The 25,000-nt window shown below is 30.7% G+C and overlaps 2 protein-coding genes and 1 pseudogene across 3 annotated transcripts in view; all 3 read left to right on the top strand.

Moving 5' to 3' along the window:
* LOC130821283 (protein trichome birefringence-like 42) overlaps positions 1-9,997 on the top strand; it is a 12,282-nt gene extending 2,285 nt beyond the window's left edge. The window contains exon 4 of the mRNA XM_057686980.1: positions 9,373-9,997. Coding sequence (XP_057542963.1) covers positions 9,373-9,865 — 493 coding nt within the window. The 3' untranslated portion in view covers positions 9,866-9,997. The remainder of the gene's footprint in view (positions 1-9,372) is intronic.
* A 1,258-nt stretch (positions 9,998-11,255) lies between these two features.
* LOC130798144 (histone H3.2-like) lies at positions 11,256-16,383 on the top strand (annotated as a pseudogene).
* A 504-nt stretch (positions 16,384-16,887) lies between these two features.
* Positions 16,888-23,192, top strand: LOC130823351 (uncharacterized). Of its 2 annotated transcripts, none has more exons than XM_057687976.1 (6): positions 16,888-17,144; positions 18,981-19,136; positions 19,245-19,923; positions 21,486-21,578; positions 21,821-21,993; positions 22,127-23,192. In XM_057687976.1, the coding sequence occupies exons 2-6, from the start codon at positions 19,047-19,049 to the stop codon at positions 22,298-22,300; spliced, it is 1,209 nt and encodes a 402-aa protein (XP_057543959.1). In that variant the 5' UTR covers positions 16,888-17,144; positions 18,981-19,046; the 3' UTR covers positions 22,301-23,192. The 2 variants fall into 2 exon arrangements, with proteins under 2 accessions (XP_057543959.1, XP_057543955.1); XM_057687972.1 differs by having other exon boundaries at positions 16,888-17,260.
* Positions 23,193-25,000: the final 1,808 nt, after the last annotated feature.

Raw genomic sequence — 25,000 nt, 5'->3', positions numbered from 1 at the left:
AATATTAAAGATGAGATTTTTATAAAATAATCAATAGAAGAATTATCCACAACGGATAAGTGAAATGTTGGATTATTTTCGACTATTTTTTCTTATAATTTTATAATTCTAGTTATTGAGGGAAAAAATTAGTAATCGATGGTTGTAGTGGATCAACTAATTAGATCGGTATTTTTTAATTCCATCCTTATGAAATTGCACTACTTTTCTCAACGAACAAGAGACGAAAAATTGAGTAATTAAATATTGTCAATTTATTGATTTTTTCTTGGTTAATAAAGTTAATTATTCAAATTTAAAACTTTGTGTAATTAAAAAATTTTCACTTGAAAAATAATGGGACACATGTTGGTATCTTAAAGAGTTGATGTTATAGTTTTTATATTATCCAATACCCAAAAAATGCAATAGAATCTAAAACATAGTCTTGAATATACATGCATTGCATCCCTACTTGAAACACAAGGTTTGTATTTCCTTGGTCCCCAAATTAATTTAGACATTGACCACTCCATATTAATATTTCGAACAAATTAAAGGTTACATGTTGGGGGTTGGGGAACTAACTAAACTAAATCTGCCTATGATTTAGGAGTATTCTTCTTTTTGGTCATTTTTAAGGCTAGATTACTATATTTAGATAACACTTAATTAGGAAATCAATGGAGGAAGGTAACGTGAATGAAAAGTGTTTTTATTAATTTTTACTACTCACTCTCTCTTAAAGACCTAGCTTTGGGTAGAAATGTAGTGAAAATAAATTAAAATTAAGTAAAAATGATAAAATGTATTTTTATTTATTATTAAAAGAGGGAGAAAATATATTAATGAGATGAAAAAATAAGTTAAATAAGTAGATGAGAATTAAAGAAATATTGTGAATTATAGCCAAAAATAAAAATAAGTCAAAATTAATGAAATGGACATAAAAATAAAGGAGGTATTTGGAAAATGACTAGTTAATTGGAGTAATTGATTTGAATTGTTGATTTTATAATCTGATTTGACTAGTTGATTTTAAACACGTTGCTAAGAGTAGTAAGTTTAAAATTAGCTTATTCTTAACAATAAGTTGTTTCAATCAAATTATTTATTTAACACATAAATTAAATGGTTTAACTATTCAACCATGTATTTGTGTCAAAATAAGCTAAAATTGTCTAATAAGCTATTTTACCAAATACCCTTAAAATAATGCTAATTCTTTGTAATTAATAGAGCGAATATTATATACTATACTCATCCATCTCACTCATTATGAATCATTTGACTCATTTTATTTCATTTAAATGAAAAAAACTCCAATAAGATAGTTCCCACACTTAATCCAAAATAAGCTAAAATGAATAGGACACAGGAATATCATTGCATGTGCTGATGTGCGTGTTTAATTTATCAAATGAGAGTATAATAAGGATAATATAGTTGGTATTTGCTGGGGTAAGATGTGAGTCAAGTCAAGTAGTCGCTAGTGGTTGATCAAGTTTGCAGTAAATTAAAGCGCAACTGACAAATCATACACTGGCAAAAGAAAAAAGGACATAAATAGTACGTCTTCATATGTCCTTTCTGTAAATATTTATAGTATACACTGTCGATCACTATTCACAGTAATAAACAGAATACTAGTACTAATATTCCGCCTCTAACAAAATAATAGGATTATTTCAATTATAATATAAATTTTATTAGGGAAAATTATAATATAAATTTTAGTTAATTTTTCTATAATAATATTATAATATAAATTATAATATAAGTTTTATTTAATTTTTCTATAATCATATTAATTTTTTATTAACCATGAATAACATTAATATAGAGTTTTTTTAGAATAATACAAATTTTAGTTTATTAACTAATTTACCAATTTCTTTTTATATATAATCTTCTATAATTTGATTTTTAACATGTTAGGGATATTCATGGAAAATACCCCATAAGTTGATATTATTGTAGGAAAATAAGCAAAAGGTTGTATTATTCTTACTAATTTTTCCTTTTATTAATGGATAGTTGAAATTTATGAATTAGAATAAAAACAAATGGTGGTGAGTGGTGACAATTTAAAAAATAAATTGTAAGAGTATTAGAGTAAAAGAGAGTAATTAAAAAGAAAAGTATGATAATTTCTTAACTAATAGTATAAACACTTGTATAAACATCTCGAATCCCGGGTGCAGTTGAGCTCATCATAAATCTACTAACCACTTGACAAGTTCTATCACAATTCACTAATAGTACAATTTTTTTAAAGGAATCTAATAATTCATCTATTAAAATGTCAGAGAATATCTATAATAGAGTAATTTCAATTAATTAAATAACAATTTTAATCAAATAAAATTCTATATAGTCAATATAAATAATGTCACAATCATTATAAAGGAAATATGTGACACGAAGCATTTCCTCTATTACATTATTGTTTGATATAGCTTCATCCGAGGGGCTCTTTTAATCTGGTGTAGCTTTGAAATAGAAATAAGTTTAATACTATTGACTGTATAGTAAAATTGACACTCATGGTGTAAAGGCAGAAGAAAAATTAACAAATTCTTTAAAGACCCTTTTTAACATCAAATTAATATCTAGACTTCAAATTCTCATTATGAAAAGCTTTAAAATTCAATATATGGATAGATTTAATTTAACAATTGGATAAATAACACTATAATTTAGAGAAAGTGAATTTTATTTGTTACTAAAAATGAAAAAACAAAAATAAAGAAATGTAGGATTATCACCAATCATAAGGGTTATAATCGCCCCAAAGTTCACCAATAGTACCTAGAATATTACTGTTTCCCTAGTCCAATAAAAAAAATTGTTAATGTAAAAATAAGAAAATAATTCTATAATCAAGGACAACATAACAAAAGTATATTCATGTTAACATGTGTTCTTGTAATGTTCAAAATTGTAATTTTTATCAATATATAATTTTAAATATTAATGAGTCGATAAAATATATTTAAACAATTATACTATCGTATGATTTCAAGTTGCAACTAATTTATATTAGATGAAGCCTTAATTCATTTTCTCATTTTTAAAATTATTATGATCTTTTAAATCCGATCTATGTATACTTTTACGGCCTGTTTGGTAGGTGATAATAAACGGTGGTAATGGAAATGAAAAATTAGTGTAATTTTAGTTGAAAAATCTCTTAATTACTTTATGGCCATGCTTGTCCAACTTCAATCATCTCATTTTCTTCATAAAATCCATTCCAATACATTATCATTGGGAGAGGTGATATTAGATGATAATGGAAATTAGTAAACAATTTTTTTTTTTGGCAATTAAGAGTAATATATTAACTCCAAAAAAAACTCTTTTACAACCTAGGCTATAAAAGGAACACTCCCCTAACACGAAAGAGGAGTTACAAAAGGCCAACACCAACAAACCTACAACCTACACGAAAAGGCCAAAGCCAAAAAGAAACCAACAACCTTCAAACAAAGACAGAGACTACACCAAGAGCCAATTTTTACAATCATCATCTAATCTAGCTGCAACAATGAAAAGAACGGTACGCGCCAAGATATTCCAGGTCCCCAAAAACTCTAAGATTCCTTTGCAACCAAGTTTGGTACAACATCCCAATCCAAAGACTAACATGTATAAAAGCTCTACTCTTCCTCCCTTTGCACATTCTACTCATGTCCTTCACAGCATCATCAAACAAACTTGGCTAACGAAAATCAGGAACAAAAGAATTGATATGCTGATGCATATTTTGAATGAAAGGACAACAGCTGAAGAGGTGATCCCTGGTTTCATCCTCTTGATGACAAAGCACACAAGTGATACCATATTGAATGCCCCACTTGGATAGCCGATCCTTCATAGGAAGCCTATTTTGCAAAATTTTCCATAAACAAATTGTACTTCTTGGGGATGCTTTACCATTACACCATAGCGCCTTACAAGGTGGCTTAGGACCACAAGCAACCCTGTGTAAATAAGCTTTCTGAACATTAAACCTCCCGTTCACCACTAGAGTGTTCATGTCATCCCACCCATTAAGTTGTTGTCTACTATCAAAGATTCTAGCTAACATCCACGAAGCAGTGCTAGGAACCCTAAAATGAAAAATATCAGTCCCTTTTAAGTAGTAATCATTAACTCACTTAATCCACGAACGATCCTTTTTCGAAACTAAAGCCCAGAGGCTCTTAAGAAGAATCACCTCATACCAGATATGGATTTTACAAATGTTAAGGCCACCATAGGCTTTAGGCACACACACCTTCCTCCACGAAATTCTAGGCTTGGAACCAGTTTTCTTATCAAGAGCCCAAATGAAACTATTACTGATCTGCTCTATTATAAAAATAATCTTCTTAGGCAGCAAAAAAAATCTAAGACCAATAAGTATGCATACTTTGAACAACGCTATTCACAAGCTTAACTCTACCTGCCATAGAGAGATTCCTGCCGGCCCCATGCTTAATCCTAGCTGTTATCTTATCTACAATGGGAAGACAATCCTGAATGCTAAGTCTTTTAGCTGACAAAGGAAAACCCAGATACCTGAAAGGAAGATCCCCTTTAAGCACTCCAATACTAGTAAGAATAGAAGCCTCAGCATATGGAGACACCCCAGCAATATAAATGACACTCTTATTGTTATTAATATGGAGCCCTGACACCTTAGCAAAGTCTTCGATCACCTGCCTGAGCTTGAGTAAGGATGGAGTTTCAGGTTTAGTAAACACTAACAAATCATCAACAAACATTAACTCCATAATACCAGATTTCTTGGATTTAGGGTGAAAAGCTATCCCCTCACCGTTAACACCATACAAGACTCTAGAAAAATACTCCATACAGATGATAAAAGAAAAGGAGACATGGGATCTCCTTGTCTAAGGCCTTTCCTAGCCTGGAAAGGCTTAGTAGGGGCGCCATTTATAAGGATTGAATAAGAAACTGAAAAAATGCAAGTCATGATCCACCTAATAAACTGACAGGGAAAACCAAGCTCTTTAAAGCACACTATCCAAAAATGACCATTCAATAGAGTCGTAAGCTTTAGCCATATCAATTTTAAGCATGCACCTAGGGCTAGTATGCTTCCAACTGTAGCCTTTAATAAGATCAGTGGCTAACAACACATTGTCAATAATCTACCTCCCAGGAATGAAATCGGATCGAGCAATATTAACCAAACCACATACTACTTGTTGAAGCCTGGAGGTGAGAATTTTGGCCACAATCTTATACACCACTGTACAACATGAAATAGGGCTAAAATCTTTGACCAAGGAAGTATTTTGCACCTTTGGAATCAAAGTAATGGCTGTAATGTTAACTGGAGCATGAAAAATATTGTGCATAAAAAAATCACTCACAGCCTCATAGATGTCATTTTTAACAATATACCAGACCTTTTTAAAAAAGAAAGAGTTGAATCCATCAATTCCTGGACTTTTGGTATCATCAATACCTCAAATGGCAGCATCCACTTCCTCCTTAGAAATCGGCCTAATAAGGGCTAAAGCCTGATCCTGAATCACATGGGCACCAGATCTCATAGCTCTTAAATCAATACCAATCAAGGAATCTGCACAAGTACCCCATAATCCTTTATAATCCGCAAAAATGAGGTCAATGATCTTCCCTATATCGTCCACGATATTACCCCCATCATCCTTCAAGAAATCAATCCTATAATTAGAGGTTCTATCTTTAATAACACAATGAAAAAACCTTTGTGTTCAAATCCCCCTCTATCAGCCATCTAATCCAAGCCTTCTGCCTTAAAGCAGTTTCCTCCATACGTTGCCATTTCCTAAGATTAGCACAAGCAACAGCCTCAACACTATGAAGATCCCCATCAAGAGGATTAGCTTAAAGCAAAGTCTGAGTAGCATCAAGCTCAGCCTGAAACTGTAAAATGTTCTCCTGAATGCGTTGAAACTGATGCACATAAGGAGCCTTCTTAACACACTTCAATTTACCTCATACCCTTTCCATCGCAGAACCTTGCTAGTCAGACATTCAAGCACGCTCAACAATACACAAAAATCCTTATGTTCAGTAAAGTAATTAAGGAAACGGAAAGGCCTGCCTTTTCCCCTATCCTGGTTGCCAAACTAACATACAATAGGAGAATGATCAGATAGATAAGGGTTCAAATACTGAATCTCAGTGATTTCCTCCCTATCCAACCACAATTCATTGAGAAAAGCATGGTCTATCCGAGAAGTAATTCTATCATCACCTTTACCCTTATTGTGCCACGAAAACCAGTGACCAACTGAGTGGGGACTAATGATCCCAATCTGAGCAATACAAACTTGAAAGTCTTTCATCTCATAAGTAGACACCAATCGTCCATTGGAGCGATGGGAAACATCATAAATAGCATTAAAGTCTCCCATGATACACCAAGGATCATCCATACTAGCCCCAAGAAAAACCAATTCAGTCCACATATCCTTCCTATCAGAAATGCCATTCACGCCGTAAACAACAGTAAGCCAAGCCACATCCCCATTGCTTTTCATGGTAACCTTGCAATGAATGAATTGCCTATGAACTTTAGTAGCCACAACCTCCACTTGAGAAGGTGACCACCCAACAAGAATACCTCCCCTTCACTCTAGTTTCAAGAATCCCAGCTAAACAAATATCTTGATCACGTAACCATTTGTCAATACTCTTGGCTTTAGAGGCCTCATTGACCCCTCTCACATTCCAAGAAGCCCACTTCATTTTCCCACAATGGGGTTTAAAGGTATCCCAGCACCATGATTACTAATGTCCCCAGCAGCCCTATCAACAACGGGCTCAACCAATGCTTTCATTTTATTCTTCCGATCAGTGACTTGAATCCACTCGTCCTCTTCCACATCACAAGATTGCATATGTTGTCCAACATTTATCTCTACTGAGGATATGACAAGATTGGATGCAGCAACATTCAAATATTTCTCCTCAGTATCCTGCATTTTCCTAACCCATGTCTTACCCTTCTTTATCTTGTTCTCATCACAAATGTGCCCAACCATTCGACATTTCTGACAAAAATAAGAAATTCACTCTATATAGTAAGCTTGATCATGTAGCTGCCCATCCTCATCCTCTACAAAGACAGATTGTGGCAGTGGCTTAGAAACATCAACCTCTATCAATAATCGAGCATAACTGGCCCTAGATTGTTTGGTAGTACACTCATCAGCAGCAAGGGGAATACCAAACAAACTCTCAATACTACTCAAGGATTTAGCCCCCCAAAACATCGTAGGCAGGTTTAACAGCCTTACCCACACAGGAGTAACACGCAAAATGTCTCGCTTAAAATCAAATTTATCATCCCACTTCCTAATCAAAACAGGGCGTTTGCCAAGCATAGTATTACCACCACGAATAATCGCAACTGCATCAGATTCTTTATTACATTTCACCAAAAAATATCCATCAAAAAAATTTTTTGTGATCAAAGTTTCATTACCATGGAATGATATAAAACTTTTGATGAAATTTTACACTAAAAATCATTCATATTACCACCATTTAATATCACTAACCAAACGGGCCATTATTGTGCTTCTGATTACCTATTCAACATATTTCATTCATTTTTTCGAGTTTGCTTTATACCTCCGTTCCAAAATACTTGCAACTTTTGTTTTTTCACGCGGTCCAATGCACTAATTTAATCCTTAATACCAGACATCAAATTGTATAATTGCCGAAAACCATAATTTTTTTTAAAAAAAAGTTGCTCACTAGATATTTTGAGATGTAGTTATTTTTATAGTAATATATACTAAAATAATGTTGATACAATCAACAAATTATAAATTATTATATTTGGTAATTGTAGGTGCGAAATGTTTGTATAAACACATATATTAATTATTTGGAAAAAAATATAAAAATAAAAATAAAAAATATTAATTATAAATTATTTGTAAAACGGTTTGGTCCAGTCCAGTCTGGTAATTAAATGATCTGTTTTGGTTTGGTTGATTTTTAGCCTCAGATCAGAACAAAGTAGACCGTGCACACTTCTAAACACGACACCCATTGTTTTTGGGTGAAATTTAGTAAAAAGGAGATTTGAATTGTAAAATAAGACAAACAAATAGATGATAAAATCAAATAGTTAAAATAGAGAGAGAAAATAAACTTGTAGATGAGATAAAAAAAATAGAGTTGTATCCATTACTAAAAAAATGCAAAATCCGTGAGACAAATATCAATTGTGATACAAATTAAGAGGAATTGAGTGAGTAAATATTTATATATCGGTTAAAATGAGGGAGAAAATGAGTTGTTTTACATCATCCTCTACACACTTTGAGATGAAAAAGTAAAACATACTCCCTGTGATCTTTTTGTTTTTCCCATTTGAAATATAAGAAGGAACCAAGGAGAGTAGTCAAGTACTAATGAAAGATAATACTCTATTAGAAGTCATTATTAGTTAATTAAACTAAGTAATGATTAATGTTGGTTGAAATCATAAAAAAGAGAGAGATGTTTATTTAGTACAAAGTGAGAAACTTATAATGAGGGGAAGATTACCATTAATATGATAGAATCAAGTAATTTTTTTAGGGTTAAAAATGTAAATGTATAATGATTTTTTAGTAAAATATGTTAGACATATAAAGTTATTTTTATCCATAAAAATGTCTCAAAATAAAATAATTTATAGAAAGAAAAACTTTGTAAAATTTTCTTATAGGAAAATGAAATACTAAATGAGTATAAAATAGATCATACTCCGATTTAGTTAGAACAACAAGGTGATTTGAGTAAAATAAAGACCATATAAACAAAAAATCATTTGGGATAAAGGCATCAAAAATTGAGTAAAACCTAAACCCATTCTACTATTAATATTTTTGGTCCTACTATTTATTTGTCTTGTTCTTTTATTCTTATACACACATATCAACTTCCTTTACTATTATGCACATAATTTAATCTTAGTCTTTATTTAATACCAAATTCTCAACTTTCGATTAAAAAGTTTCATTTGAAAAATAATGCAAAATCACAGGAGCAATAGAGCATATATATTATAGTTAGAATATATAACATATCAAGACATCTATCATCAGTTTAAGTTTTAGTTTTAGTGCATTAGAATATAACGTCAAAACAAAGTTTAAACTGCATGTACACTTCTAATCTGAAAATCTCTCGTGTTAGGAGCATATATGGTCTTTTATGCATTAGAAATTGCAACCAAACACAAATCACGAACATGGCCTCATATAAGAAAACTCACCATTACCATGAGCTTAAATACTATATTAATCTCCAAACGTTATTACTTAATGATTGGTTCCTTTAACAGTGGATTATAAGCTAATAATTGATAACCTTTACACTGTGCAGTTGGGAATTGTTCGAATACAATGGAAAGCTGACAAAAGACATCCCCCTACAGCAAGCCTACCATATAGCAATGAGAACATGGGCTAAATGGGTTCAACAAAATGTGGACCCTACCAAAACTAAAGTATTTTTCAGAAGTATTTCTACCGAACACAAAGCTCCACAATATCACCAATGGTGTTACGATAGAAGCCAACCTTTGGTAGAGACTTATAGATCACTCTACCCAAAGACGCTGATTCTCGTCATCGAGAGTGTGATTAGAGGGATGAGGAAAGTAAAGGTGACGTATTTGAACGTCACCAAGCTTTCTCAGTCTAGAATCGATGCACATCCTTCGCTTTTTCGGATCAAAAATTGGACCCATCTTGCTACAACTTATACGCATAATCTATCGTCTTATACTGATTGTGGTCATTGGTGTCTTCCTGGGGTGCCCGATACTTGGAATAGATTATTGTATGCTTCTCTAGTGTTTGATTCTCATGTTTAATGTAAAAATAATAACTTATAATTTGGTAGGTGAATTAGTTCAAAATTAGAGACGTGAAGATTTAAGATCAATACAAATTAGTTTTGGCTAATTGTTTGAAGTACTTTTTCGTGCAAATTATAAATAGTCACGACTCATTTGATTGTTAGTATTAAACGCTGGTAATTAGATTTAAATTTATATTATAAGTTTTTATCACATCAAAAAATATAGCGTAAAATTTCATAAAATGTATCATATTATTTTCATGATGTTAAAACTTAATAATAAAATATAATAATACTATCAAATATTATTTTATTTTTAATATCTCTAATTTCTATGTTATCTCATATTAATATATTTTAGGCTCGTGTAATTCATGAATGCTAATGACATAACAAAGACAAATATTAACCTTTTATGATATCAAGAGACTAGGTTGCACTCTTAAATCTATCTCACAACTTTCACTTTCTCCCTCTTCTTTCTCCCTTTATCTCGTTTACAACCTATAACGAAAGCATGCTCAAATTTTACAATTTTGCAGCCTTATAAACGTCAAGAGAGATTTCATTCTCTGTCAAACAAACAATTTTTCCATCCACCATGGATATCTCGCCACTTCCATAGGCTCCTCCCTCAAAAAATTGAAAAAAATAAGCTTATTATCTAAAAAAAATTTCCAAATTAATCTTCGGGAAAAATGCTAAGTTAACTAATTCTAGCCCCCCCCCCCCCCCCCCGCCCTTTTTTTCTTTAAAGTGTTCTTGATGTTCCAAAATTAATAAAGAATGTAATTTTTGTGCTATTTAGATAAGAGTAACTCTATGTGATCTTTTGTTGCATTGACTCCTTTCCTATTACAACCGCAAATAAGACTTTACCTTCATAATCTTTTGTTGCATTGGCCCCTGTTGAGTCAAGACGTTCATAATCTTTTGTTGCATTGGCCCCTGTTAACTCAAGACTTTCATTAAGGGGAGCATGGTGCTCATAAGAGGTAGAAGGTGTGAAACCAACTTGTATGTGTTACAAGTTGAAGGTGGTTGCCTAGGCCACATGGATGATTGCAAGTCACACAAGAAGGTGACATTTGATAATGGCAAGGGAATTGGTCTTGAGGGGGAGATTGTTGAGTCAAAACCCAATTCCCATGAGGTAGGTGATGGGTTCGATCACTTAATCATGCATGCTCTATCTTGCACTATTAAGAGTGAAGATGAGAGTGTCACGGGTTATAGAAGCATATGCTTTGGGTCACTCAATGAGGTGATGGATGAAGATGACTTGGTGTGTCTTAATGTAGAGAAGACACGAAGATCAGAGGCTCAGACTGACTGCTCGACTGGTCGAGCGTATGTGGCTCGGTCGAGCAAGTCAACAATAGCAAGACCGTAACTTCTGGAAGATGGTTCGACTGGTTGAGCTTGTGCTGCTCGATCGAGTGGATTGGCAGCGTCCAAAACAGAAGCTTTCTGTTTTATGTTCGGTTTTTTGTGGGTTTGTTCTAAGGCTCCCAAATATGACATGGGGCTATATAAGGGGTCTTAGGAGCTCATTAGGGTAGTAGAGAGAGCCTAATACTAAGAATTAACTAGTGCTTTAGCCAAGAGAGTTTACTCCACATGTATTAGGGCATTTGAGAGAGATTGACATCAAAGGTTCAATCTTTGCTTTGATAGGTTGTTCTTGAACCTTGTAAGATGAGTCATTAATGTATTGTTGAGTATATTAATGATAAGATACTTATTTTGAAGTGATAAGATACTTGTTTTGAGGGAGAGGGAACCCACAGATACCTCCTATTTCTTGTGTTTTCTCTTCTCCATTGTTGTGCTCTATTTTTAGTATTTTTCTTTGCATTTATATGTTGCTTGCTTTTTCACCATTGCCATAGCTCATTCACAACAGCCCCTTTTCTTTAGCATAATCAATTGGTATATCTAGGAGCTATTATTTTAGATTCTCTTAAAAAGGAAATTCTCGTTTCTTGTGTTGAAACGAAAGAATTTACTTTTAGTCTATCTTTTTCACTTGGAAAACATATTAAATTGCCATGTATCGAGTTCTTCTTTAAATATTACTTGTATGCCATTTGATATTATTTGTAGTAATAATAGGACCTCTCCCGTGTTAAGTACTCACAGCCTGTTTGGTAGGTGGTAATAAACGGTTGTAATTGGAACGAAAAACTAATGTAATTTTGGTTGAAAAATCTCTTAACTACCTTGATGGCCATACATGTATTTTCTTCATAAAATTCATTTTAATGCATTACCATTAGGAAAAGGTGGTATTAGGCGGTAATGAAAATTTGTAAACAAAAAAACTTTTTTGTGATCAAAGTTTCATTACCATGGGAATAATATGGAACTTTTGATGAAATTTTACACTATAAATCATTCCCACTACCACCATTTGGTACCACTAACCAAACGGACCGTCAAGGTCATAAATACTATTTGCTTTTCTTATATATTTCTTCAAACTTCTATGGACTTTTCTTATCTCTTTTAAATCCCAAGTATACCCTCCATTTATTTTCTTTAGAGCATACTGATCAATGTAGTTGTCTGTAACCTTAGAGCAATAGCAAGGTGAACTAAAAAGTCTCTCGACCCTACTGTTAAGAATAGGAAATTATTATTCTCATTAACAGCATTTAACCAATCAGGCAATCATATACTTCGACCGGCACTGAATGACAGGCCGCTTGTTGCGGATAAAAGTACATCGACCCCATACGATGTTTTACCATGAGCGGATTGTATCCATTGAGCAAATATAGTTTCGATCAAAATTTATGTATATATATATATATATAAGTGTTACTAAAATAAAAGATACTGACGTTATAATCAATAATAAAAACAAATTATGTGTCAACTTCTTATCAGGAAATTTCCCTTTAATTTCATTTATTAATGTTATCAATAAATAATTTGAGCGGGATATGAGAATGATGTGATGATAATCAATAAATAAACTTTCGAAACAAGTGATTATATGACATTCACTGTTAAAGTATTATTAACGTCACTTTGGGTATCTCATTTCCATAAATTTTGGAAAATAATATATTTTGCACTAATTATATAAATTTATAATTAAGTTATACATTTTATATTAAAACATAATAACATATTTTTTACAAATTATAATATTATATTGTCATCACTATTTATACTTAAGTTAGTTAAGTATGTCATTTCTAGTTTAAATATTTGATATAAAATAATTTTAATATTTATTTTGGTTAGCCAAGACTAACATGTCATTTTTATTAAACTCATAATTGTGCATTGTATAGGTATTAACCATTTGCGTTTTATCAAGAATTAAAAAATGATTGTAATAATTAATCAAATTTTAAATCATTTGGTGTGAAATATTTCACATGATCAAAATTTGCACAGGTAACTGTTATATGAAAAAATATAATACAACTACACATACAAATTTGTAAAGTAAAAGGAGCATAAGTAGTACAAATTATTTATTTAAAGTTTATTCTCTATCTCATATTCCTTTATATTCACTATTATTTTCCAATTTGATTATCGAACATTATTCGTTAATCACTCTTATTATGTGTTTTGTAAAATATAGTCAAATGGATTCCTGTTTGATTCGTGTTAATATAAATTTTATTAATATTTAAGATTGAAATAGTGTATTAGCAAATATGTCAAAATCAAATTAAACAATAATAGTGAATATGAAAGAGTATTAATATAAGATAAAAAAGGAAAAAAAAAAAAAAAAAAACAAGTCCTACATCACACTATTCTATCTAATTTGAATAAAGAAAAGTAAGATAATATTTTCGATGGTTGACTTGTACTTGTACTTCTTTGTTATAAGAAATTAAAATAAGTTGCAATATACATCCGTCTATTTTAAATTATGTTAATGTCAATTAAGAATTGTGATTTTATAGAATATTCATTCTGTTCCCATCCATTGTTTTTGTTAAATTATTATACTTTTTCAAATCCATTATTTTTTTGAAAAAATTCTATACTTTATCTATAAATTTCACCACATTATTTGTGTTGAAATGGAGGATATAACTTTTCCTTTTTTATGCTTAGGGGCAAGCTTAAAAATTTAGGCCGCCTCTTAATATATAAAATTTACTCCCTCCTATTTATTATAAATGTCTCATTTGCTTTTTGAACACTATTTATCTCTTATTTTTAATTTGTATTTTATTATTAATCTATAAGTTAAAACATAGTCAAGTGAGATCTTGTTTGATTCGTCTCAATGCAAGGATTATTTATATCAATTTTCCATAATTTTTAATTATGCACAATTAGAGATATTAAGGATTTAATAAGTGTATTGAATAGAATCCATAAAGCAAATGAAACACTTGTGATGAATAAAAGGGAGTATTATTTTTCGATGTATAAATTCAATAAATTATTTGCCATACACTTAAAGTATAATTTTAAAATAAAAATATTATTATTCATTATGATTCGAGGTGGGTTGTAAGAGAATTTCTAAGGATGAGAAAGAATCATCATTACTATATGCGGTGAGAATCAAACCATGTCACTGACATGAAGTGAATTAATCGGGTGCTATTTTTAGTACTATATTTACATGCCAATAAGTTGATGAAAGATATGCTCGAAGTTCCTAACTAATTGTTACTATTTTTCTGATAACACAAATTATTACATAAGAAAATTTTATTGTTAAACGTGTTCATACATGGCCTAAAGCTTAAGTAATAACAATTAAAATGAAAATCTAAATGTGAGTTTTTTGTTTTAACTCACTGAGAGATAACATCTTACAAGAATAGTCATTCTCATAAAAGTTACTTTATATATGCTCCAACAACTTCGTTCAATTATCCTATATATACATATATATATATATATATATATATATATATATATATATATATATATATATATATATGGGCCGGCTAATTGGGGAGCACCATGAGCTACCGCTTAGGGCCGTGATTTATAGGGGGTCTTATATTTTTACTAAATGGTTAAAATTAAAGTGAGAAGTTTTGTGTTTTTTGCAGCATTAAATGAATAGGGAGAATATTAAAATTTAATGTGAATTCACATTTAATCTATTTTTTAAACGGATATTTCATGATATACCACTGAGTTTCTTCGAAATTCACCATATACCATACGAAATATTTTAATTCACCATATACCATTGAGTTTACGTCCGCTAGCACAGAATACCATTAATGACAACTGTCGTCAGTGTGCCGTTGGTGGTAAATTACCAGTATGCCCTTAAGCATTCTCTCTGCTCCATAAAACCCACAACCAATCCTTCCTCCTTCATCACAATCTCAATCTTTCAAAAAATTCCGAATTCAAAACTCCAAAATCCCTCCAATAACGGCTCGTACTAAGCAAACTGCCCGCAAATCTAACGGAGGAAAGGCTCCAAGAAAGCAGCTAGCAACAAAAACTGCTCGGAAATCGGCACCAGCGACTGGAGGAGTGAAGAAACCTCACAGATTCAGGCCTGGAACTGTAGCTTTGAGAGAGATTCGTAAGTATCAGAAGAGCACTGAACTTTTGATTCGTAAGCTTCCATTTTAGAGATTAGTGCGAGAAATCGCTCAAGATTTCAAAACGGATCTTCGTTTCCAAAGTTTTGCGGTAGCTGCTCTTCAGGAAGCTGCTGAAGCTTATTTGGTTGGATTGTTTGAGGATACTAATTTTTGTGCTATTCATGCTAAGAGAGTTACTATTATGCCTAAGGATATTCAGCTTGCCCGTAGGATTTGGGGTGAGAGGGCTTAGATTTTGATTTTTGATTGTAATTTTGGTTAGCATAGGTATTTTGAAAATATTTGAATGCTTTATACATGCTCTGCACGATTATGATTTTCTTAAGGATTATTAGTAATGCTAATTTTGTCTATCATCGCTCAATTATTGTTATTACTACCTTACTAGTAATCTGCTGGAGTTTTGATTTGATATGAACAACAAATCTCCATTATTTTGTGTACACAAGTCTTGCAAACCTAAGTTTGAAATCAGCAAATTTAGTTAGAATCCCATTGATTCAGACAATTAAGCAATTATCAAGAAAGAACTCTCCTGCAAATTAACATCATCAGAAGAAACACAATTGAATAAAAAAGGAAGAATCTCAAGCCAACCATTATGGGGAACGATTGTGGAAGCTTGAATTTAATTTTGTTGATGATAAATTCAGAAATTAAAGAGAAATTAGTATCTTCTCGATGGGGAGAGAGAGGGAAATGGAGGAATTCAATGGAGAGAACCCTAGAGGAAGGAAATGTTGACGGCACACTGACGGCAGTTGTCATTAATGGTATTCTGTGCTAACGGACGTAAACTCAATGGTATATGGTGAATTAAAAGATTTCGTGTGGTATATGGTGAATTTCGAAGAAACCCAGTGGTATATCATGAAATATCCTTTTTTAAAAGATAATTAGATAAATTGGTTAATAAATTGTATTATGAACTTGTGTGGGATGATTAAGTTACCAGTATAAATTATTTTAAGTCAACAATATATTATGATTATTATTTTATGCTAATTATATAATCTCTTATAACTTTTAATTTTCTACTTTATTATTAGTTCAATTAAGATAAGTATTGATGATAGCGGTTTAAATTTTAAACTAAAAGAAATGGCTATTTGAAATATATGATTAATGGTTGTTGATTTCATGAAATTATAAAATTTAGCAATATTTTAATATATTAATGAATAATAATTGTACTAATTTAAGTATTAATAAACAAATTTACAAATACCAAAACGTATTAGAATGAAATTTTAGATTTTAGGGGCCCATAATTTATATTTTACTTAGGGCCTTTAAAATGTCGAAGACGACTCTGAATATATATATATATATATATATATATATATATATATATATATATATATATATATATATATATATATATATATATATATATATATATATTGTCTTCAAGTAACTTATTAATGCTATTTAGCTATTCAATTATAAATATTTCCTTTAATTATTCTCTTTACTCTTTTTCTATTTAATTATTTTGTGCAATTCATTTGTTCTAATTTATTCTTGATTTACTTTTGATTGAATACGCCGTAAAAAAATGAGGACCAAGTAAACCAAGTTATGATAGAGTACATATAGTTTGATCACATAACAAATAACTAGAAGCGTTGGAAAACTTAAACTCCAGAAAACTGAGAAATTTTCTTAATCTTACTCAAGCAACTAGCCGCCTTCTTGTTCCTTTGGCATCTCTCTTGGCTTCCCGTATCGGTATCTTTTTTCTATTTCCTGGGTTTTGTTCCTTTAAGGCTGTGCTAAATTGGGTTTTCACAATCATTGATTTTATAACCCAAATTTGGATTTTTGGCTACCTAATTGTTAAGCGTGTACGCAATTCGTTAAGCTTTAAATCATCATCAATTCTGTTGAATTTTAGTGTTATTGCTATGTAATTGCGTGTAATTTCTAGGGTTTATGCTATTGATTGTTTTCATAGGGTTTTCCATTGAGAGTTTTGTGCGGTTTTGTTGTTTTCCAGAGATAATTTTTCGATCAAATTTATGTTTTTAATGAATTCAATTCAAGTTTTTCTTTTCAATTGTGATTGATGATACGTTAGCATCTATTTGTTGATAGTGATTGATGTTTTTCATCCTTTATTTGTGACTTTTTACATTGTTGTTGATACTATGTTACTAGCTTTTGCATTGATTTTAAAGGAGCAAAGTGATCCCATGTGACAGGTAGTGTTAGGAAAATAATCCACATGTGATCCCACATCAAAAAAATCATAGTGAGGTTGACTAACATATAGAACTGATGGGCTACTCCTCCTAATACCAATTGGTTTAAGGATAAAACCGCATCAGTTTGTGTGCTACTAACTCTCCTCTTACGTGGGTCTTGTATACAAGCCTATATTTGTCGGATGCGGATAAGATTTGGTCATGGGTGTCCGTGTCATGTCGAAAGACTTGACCAACTATACTTGGTTGTGAATATTGACCATATATTGTCTTCTTTGTATTCATGATCAAAGGCTTTGTGCGAAGCATTTGTTTTGTTCGGGTTCTATATAGTTAGGATTAAGGCTTTGGCATTGTTATTATTGTTTGATAGAGAATGGCTCGGACCCAACAATGGTAGAACTAATGAGTAGAAGTTGAGTGAAAAAACAGAGCATAAACAAGAGACACAACAAACAACAACAATGTGTTTATGAGGTATCAATGAATACCTGCCCCTCAAATAAAGTATCTTATTATTAATATAATCTCAATTACACTAATGACTCTTCTTACAGTAGTTAAGAGCTCACTCTTAAACCATAAAGGTTTCACCTTTAATGGTGAAACTCCACAAATGGCACTAATACAAAGAAAACACTCTAATGGTCAATGCCCTACTTTCTCTAATGTATTTGCCTCTCCTCTTACTTCTAATGATGTTCTAAGGCTCCCTACATTGTTGTTCTTGAATTAGTTGTGTTCAGACTGTTGGCCATGTTGCTATGTTGTGCTGCTATCTTTTTCAAGTCGAGAGACTCTTTGGCTGCACTCTCCTTTATGGGTATGAGTTGTCGCATTCATTCCCTCCCCTCCCCAGACCCTGATCATAGTTGCTTATGAGCGGGATACACTTAGTATGATAATGATGATTTGCATCAAAGTCAGTATTCTTGTTGGAAGGTTTTAGTTGATTCCCACAAAGTTTGTAGATGCATCCAATAATCATAGGGTAGACTGTGGGTTGGAATGATGTACCAAACTAATAGATGCGTTCAATAATTTTCTGGGATTCCCAGTTGAACTCTTTGATGTTTTTCTTGGTCATCCATCACTTTAACATACAAGAGAAGTGAACATTGGTGTATGACTAAAGCTTCAAACAACATTATGGCACTTAAGCCTTGTTATCAATCTAATTTTTAACCCGTTCAATTATTTTTGTCGTGCGTAACCGTCTTGATCTTGAACAAATAAGGCTTTTACTTGAGGGTTTTGTATTCATGTTTTGGCCGCATATATGCACTTTTGTTCATTGTCATTAGATATGATCATGTTAATTCATGAGATAGAGCTGATGACTATTTGTTCCTATTTTCAGATATAGATATTCTGGCTGATTAGGAAGATCATTTAATAACAAGTTTAGGTTGATTGTGTACCATATATGACTATAATGGATGCTGGATCTTGGGTTGGTGATCTGTTTCAAAAGTTTGAATCGATATGTGTTGAAGTTGAAGAAGTTATATACGAGGTAGTTTTTCTAGACCTGCATTTCGTTTTTTATTTTTCTCCTTTTCTATCGTGTTTTTTTATTTTTATTTTGTGTCCTTCGATAGCTAAGAACTTGTTTGCTGAGTAGGATACTTTTAAATATGTTGAGAATCGGGTGCGAAATGTTGGTGAGACTGTTAAGAAAGTATATTCAGATGTCATGCAAGATTTACTCCCTTCATCAGAATTGGATCGAGTAAAAGTAGATGATCACCTTTCTACAGTAGTCCATTTTGATGATGTAAAAATATGTGTGGAACAAAAAAAAGATAAGAAAAAATCTGTCCGTGCCACTGCTACTGTTGCTGATGAAGACAATATCAAAAGTGTATGCAGTGTGATAAAGGCATGTATGCCAACCTACAATGTTACTGCCGGAGAAAAATGTGCAGAAGAGAGTTATATTACTAAATTGGGTTCATCAAATAAAGCAACCTCTGTGGCGAAAGATTTAAACTGTAAAAAGGATTCTCATAACGTGGTTATCTCAGATTTGCCTAGCACAAGTGTAAACAATAATTCTGGTCAATTCACTATTGTTGAACCCTGTGATGTAAGTAATGAATCATCATCTGTACATGGGGATGCTAATTTAAATGAAGATTCAAACATGAGCGACGATGAAAATGAAGTAGAAAGTCCCAGGACGATAATAAAATTTAATGGAGGTAATGATGCTTCCAAAGCAAAGAAGATAGATTTGATGTCCCGTGGGCACATGACAAATACTGTAGATGGGTACTTGTCCGATGCAGCTGACTCAGAGGGTAAGTTTCTTCCCATATCATATTAATTTGCCCCGGTGTCACATAATTCGCTAATCTCGCCGCAAATCACAAATCAAAAAGCAAATTGAAGTCAATTTTGGGCTAAATTTGTGTGCTTTAGGGCGAATTGCAATTCAAAATGCAAATTAGTTGGTGAATTATGTTACACTGATTTTGGTCCATTTCGTAAAAGTTACCATTGTTGACTATTAGAGATATGATAACTAATATGACTGTTTGGCACTTATATTTGATGCAAGTCTATGACACCACCCAAACATGTTACTAAAAAGTGAATTGGAATGGTTTGATGTTTTGGGGTTCAATTGGTGAAAATGAAACTAAGTTTGGCAAACTTGAGCATATATTTAAGATACTCTCAGTTTTATGTCTTAAGATAAAGAACTAAAAGCTATATGTTTAACAAAGTTTTCCACCCCTGCTTTAAAGCTCTATGTTGAAAATTTAACAACAGCGCTTCTTGTTCTTCTATAAAAAGTATTAATGAACACTTTTTTCCTTCCAAAGAGTAGACATCTTTTTCCTTTCAAATTATCATCAAATTTTCAACCCATGATTTAAAGCATTGTGAATCAACTTTTCTTGTTTTTCCATGAAAAATTATGAGCAAACGAATTTTTCCCTTCTGAAGAGGGAAATTTATCGATTTTTTCTTCCCTTTAACCTTTGTCTCCTCCACACCAGACACTTCATATTAGACTTATCCGACACTTGGACACGTACCAGTATCCAACATCAGTACTCGAGTTCAAGTAACATAGCTTGCAATGAGATTTTGAAAGATTTCTGTGAACAATTTTCATCTTCTAGATTGTCATCCACCTTTGCTACTTCAATAATATGTGAGTTTTGTTTTATTTGCTTATGAAAATGTATGATTTTTGAAAGACACAATACATTTTATTTAAAGAAGTGTGATTTGTATGTCCACAATCATAGTTTTTGAAACATATTTATCCCATTTGCATCTTCACATTAACAAAATTATGGACTTCCAAAGAATTCCCTAAAACTTTGTGGCAGATTAGAAAATGATATAAATCTTTATTTTTCTTCACCAATTTTTCTCCTTGGCTCTGATATTAAGTGATGCAAGTCTAAGACACCCTCTTAACATGTTTTTAGGTGACTTGGAATGGTTTGATGCTTTGGGATCAACTCATAAAATTGAAATTGAGTTAAACAAAATTAACCTTAAAGCTAAGATACACTTGGGTTTTGTGGGATCTTAGGCTAGTATAAAAGGCAACCTCAATAAACCCCTTAATCTTTAGACTTCATACCATAATACAAAAATTCGGGTTTAGTCACGGTTGTGGTAATGGTTGGGAAATGATTTCACACCAATATGGATGATTATGAAGCTTTTCGTGGTCGTTTGCTGAGTTGCAGCTTTAACTACCATTAAGCTGAGATGTTCTATTTTGTTTTAATGCAAACGGTTCATTTGGTACACATCCAAATGAGTCATTAACCACTTATTCTATTTTTATCTTCATCGGTTAATATTTCCCGATTCTGTTTTATCTTCGTGTTATCAGAGTTATCACAGAAGACCAATTTGAGTTGTACAGTTGCCAGATATGTGGATGATATGGTACAAGCTGACAAAAAGCTCTCTACATTTGACATAGGTAATGAATTGAAAATTTTTAAAATTATTTCCAAAAAAAATTAGCATAAATTAATTGCACTCAATAATTTTCATTTGACAGTGCTGTTTATTTCCATATCTAATATTTGCTATTAGATGTTTTATTTTGTCCATTTTTACTGTGTTTTAATATATTACTTTCATTTTCTTTTTTCATATGCATTGAAATGTTTTTATATTTTATGTTTTATTTGTCAATTTGATATTGCTTGATTTCTACAGAAGTATTAAATTCATACTTTACCTGTGACTCCGAAAGATATGATGCTAATAAACAAGGATTTGTAATTGCTGAACAATCCAATGAAGCTAAGCTTGGAGAATCATGCATTTTGGTAGAGAAAAACGATGTTTTTTCTAAATCAGGTTTTCAAGACGTTCAAAAATCAAATAAGGTACGTCATAAAAAAACCCTAATTCTCATTCATCTTTAAAAACAAATAAAATTGATCAGCCGGAATGATAGTCGGTGATTAACTTGTATTTGTGTAATTCTAATTTTTATTTGTAAATATCTTTCTCTTACAGAAGAAAATCAAAAATGTGTTTTTACCAAGAATATGGACTAAAAGTAAACGAAATCATACTTTCGATTACGAACAGGAAGGTGAGAATAGCTTGGATTCTACTCATACAGTACAGGTTGAAATCCAGAAATCACCAACTTGTGAATCTTTTGAATTAGACTGGGAACTTCTATGAATTTTATAAAAACTTAATGTAATATTTTAAAAAAAAATCAGCGCCCCCTCTCGTAAGAATTGTGGTGGTGTTCTTATGAGTTAATAAATAATAATCACTCATTAAGTAAAACTTTTAAGCTTATTTCATGTTGAGTTTTTTGTCCGAGATACCATTCTATAATGAGTGTATAACAAAGATATATATTTTCTGAGCATGTGATCAATTTCTATATTTATTGTCAATCAATAAATAATGTTCGATAAATAGCTTTTAGCCTTCTATTTCTTTTATAAACATTTAGTAACGGATGAGGGTCAGGCGTGTGGTGCTTTGTGATGAGATTGTAAGAGGTTAGGGTTAATTTATAGTGAATAAATTGCACAAATGGCTAAAAGTATAATTAAAAATAGCATGGACCAACTTATTAAATTTAAAAAGTATGATTCAGGGGATGTGATTAAGTACATTAGAAAATGAGGACTGCAACGTTATGAATGAAAGATTAACAAAGAACTCTTAATAAATGTGACAAATGGCTGAAGTATAATTAATACAACGTGCACCAAATTAAATTTAAGAAGTGTGATTAAATAGAGTAGACAATGAGGAATACAAGATTATAAATGGAAGATTAAGAAAGAGTTCTTATTAAATATAGGGTGAATTAAGTTTATATTAAACTTTTACCTTGTTTTTAGTATAATAAGATGAGATGAACTTCATATATCTTGACCAAGTTAAGCATATATCATGGTCATAAAAAATGTGTACTTTCAAATATTATAATTGAATATTTTCAAATAGGAGTTGTAGCCTTTTATTAGAGTTTTTCATAATAATAATAGTAATAATGAAATAATAATAGCATAAAAAGAAATTAAATTGAAGAGGTAAGAGAGATAACCATTTTAGAATAATTTTTTAATTAAATGACATAATAATTGTCAAAAATACAAGTTTACAAATACTTGGTTTATTTTTAATTAATTTTTTATATCTTATAATATATATTTACTTACAATTAAGAAAATGTTAGCCATAATTTTTTTATTAGTTTTATCATTGTCGTCACATGGTTGCACTTTATATTGAAGTACTTAACTAAAAATATCTTGATTATTTATAACATTTGTGAAGACTAATTAATTTATAGATTAACAAAATTATTAGTTTTATTTTTAAGATTTTATATATAATGTCAAACATTTTTTATAGATTTATTTATGTTATTGATTAGATATATAATAATTTAAAAAATAATTTTTGAACGATTGATAAGACCATTTAAACAAAATAATACATAATAACTTAGACCAAATACGACTAATGGTGAGATTATTTACTTTGAATTAGTTTTGTAAGATTTAAATTTAGCAATGTTGTTTAAGTTTTTTGTGTTTTATGGAGGATTCAATTATAACCGCAGAGCAAAGTTTAAAAATAACAAAGACGATAAAATCCATTTAGAAAGAATATATACATAATAGAAAGATCATATATAACTTACAAGATAATTTTATTCCTCATGTTTAAGATAATTTACAAACCATTTAAGTTTATTATATAAATAAACAATGTTATATCACAATATCTTAATAATTATTACTTCACATTTAGTATAAAGTACTTTTATTGTTACATATCTTTAAAATTAGTATAATATAAATTAGAATAATGCAGTATTGTCACTAATAATAGTAAAATACTAAATAGATTCCCGTGTAAAACACGGATGTGATAAATGTTTATTTATATGAATATATTAATATTAGTTTATAAAATTAATTCATTTACAATATAAAATTAATCTCTAAACCTTTGTATTTGTTATAATAATATAATTGACAAAGCGAAAACATAATTTATTGTACAATTGTATTAAAACATATATGTGAAAAAATAGACAAAAATCACCATCAATCAATAAAATTTATCAAAGTGATTATCGTTAAGCTATATTTTATTGATGAAATCACCCAAGTAAATCAAGAAATGTCCATCAATAGTTTTTATTAAATTTTATTTACTACAATTTTAACATGCAATAGAATACTTTGATTATTATAAAAAAACAAGATATATTCCCGTGTAAACCACGAGTACAATAAATAGTTATTGATATAATTATATTAATATTATTTTATAATATTAATTCATGTTGGATATAAAATTAATCATTAGATCTTTGTATTTGTTACAATAATGTAATTATGAAGTGAAGAAATAATTTTTTATATATATTAAAACTTATATGTGAAAAAATAGACAAAAAAATACCATCAATCAATAAGAATTTATCAAATTGATTATTGTTAAACTATATTAATGAAATCACAAAGTCCAAATAAGCCGAGGAATGTTCCTCAATAGTTTTTATTAAATTTTAATTATTGCAATTTTATGAAAACACTCTTTAAGTTGTATTATTAATGGTTAATCAATAGTTGGTGTTATTGCAGGGAAATTAACAAAATGTTGCATTATTCACTATAATTTTTCCAATATAGTTTTTGAGCTTAAGACTTAAGACTGTGTGTATAAAAATAGAAAATTAATATTTAATTTTAATCTTTTTTTTATTGGATCACTTTATTTTTTATAAGCAGTTTAATGAACCAAGTTTTAATTTTCTCTAAGATTTGGCATAAAAAGAAGGTTTACATAAAGAAATTTTAGTATCAATGTATCACATATATTTATTACCAATCAACAAATATT

Source organism: Amaranthus tricolor, chromosome 1, assembly GCF_026212465.1.
Source record: "Amaranthus tricolor cultivar Red isolate AtriRed21 chromosome 1, ASM2621246v1, whole genome shotgun sequence".
Classification (NCBI taxonomy): Eukaryota; Viridiplantae; Streptophyta; class Magnoliopsida; order Caryophyllales; family Amaranthaceae; genus Amaranthus; species Amaranthus tricolor.
This window is presented reverse-complemented; position numbering and strand designations above follow the sequence as displayed.

What these genes read in the sequence shown, in the direction of transcription:
- LOC130823351 (XM_057687976.1), top strand. Translation starts at nt 19,047, where the DNA reads ATGACTATAATGGATGCTGGATCTTGGGTTGGTGATCTGTTTCAAAAG. An exon ending in TTGAAGAAGTTATATACGAG is followed by an intron (nt 19,137 to 19,244) that starts GTAGTTTTTCTA and finishes TTTGCTGAGTAG; the next exon opens with GATACTTTTAAATATGTTGA. An exon ending in CGATGCAGCTGACTCAGAGG is followed by an intron (nt 19,924 to 21,485) that starts GTAAGTTTCTTC and finishes TCGTGTTATCAG; the next exon opens with AGTTATCACAGAAGACCAAT.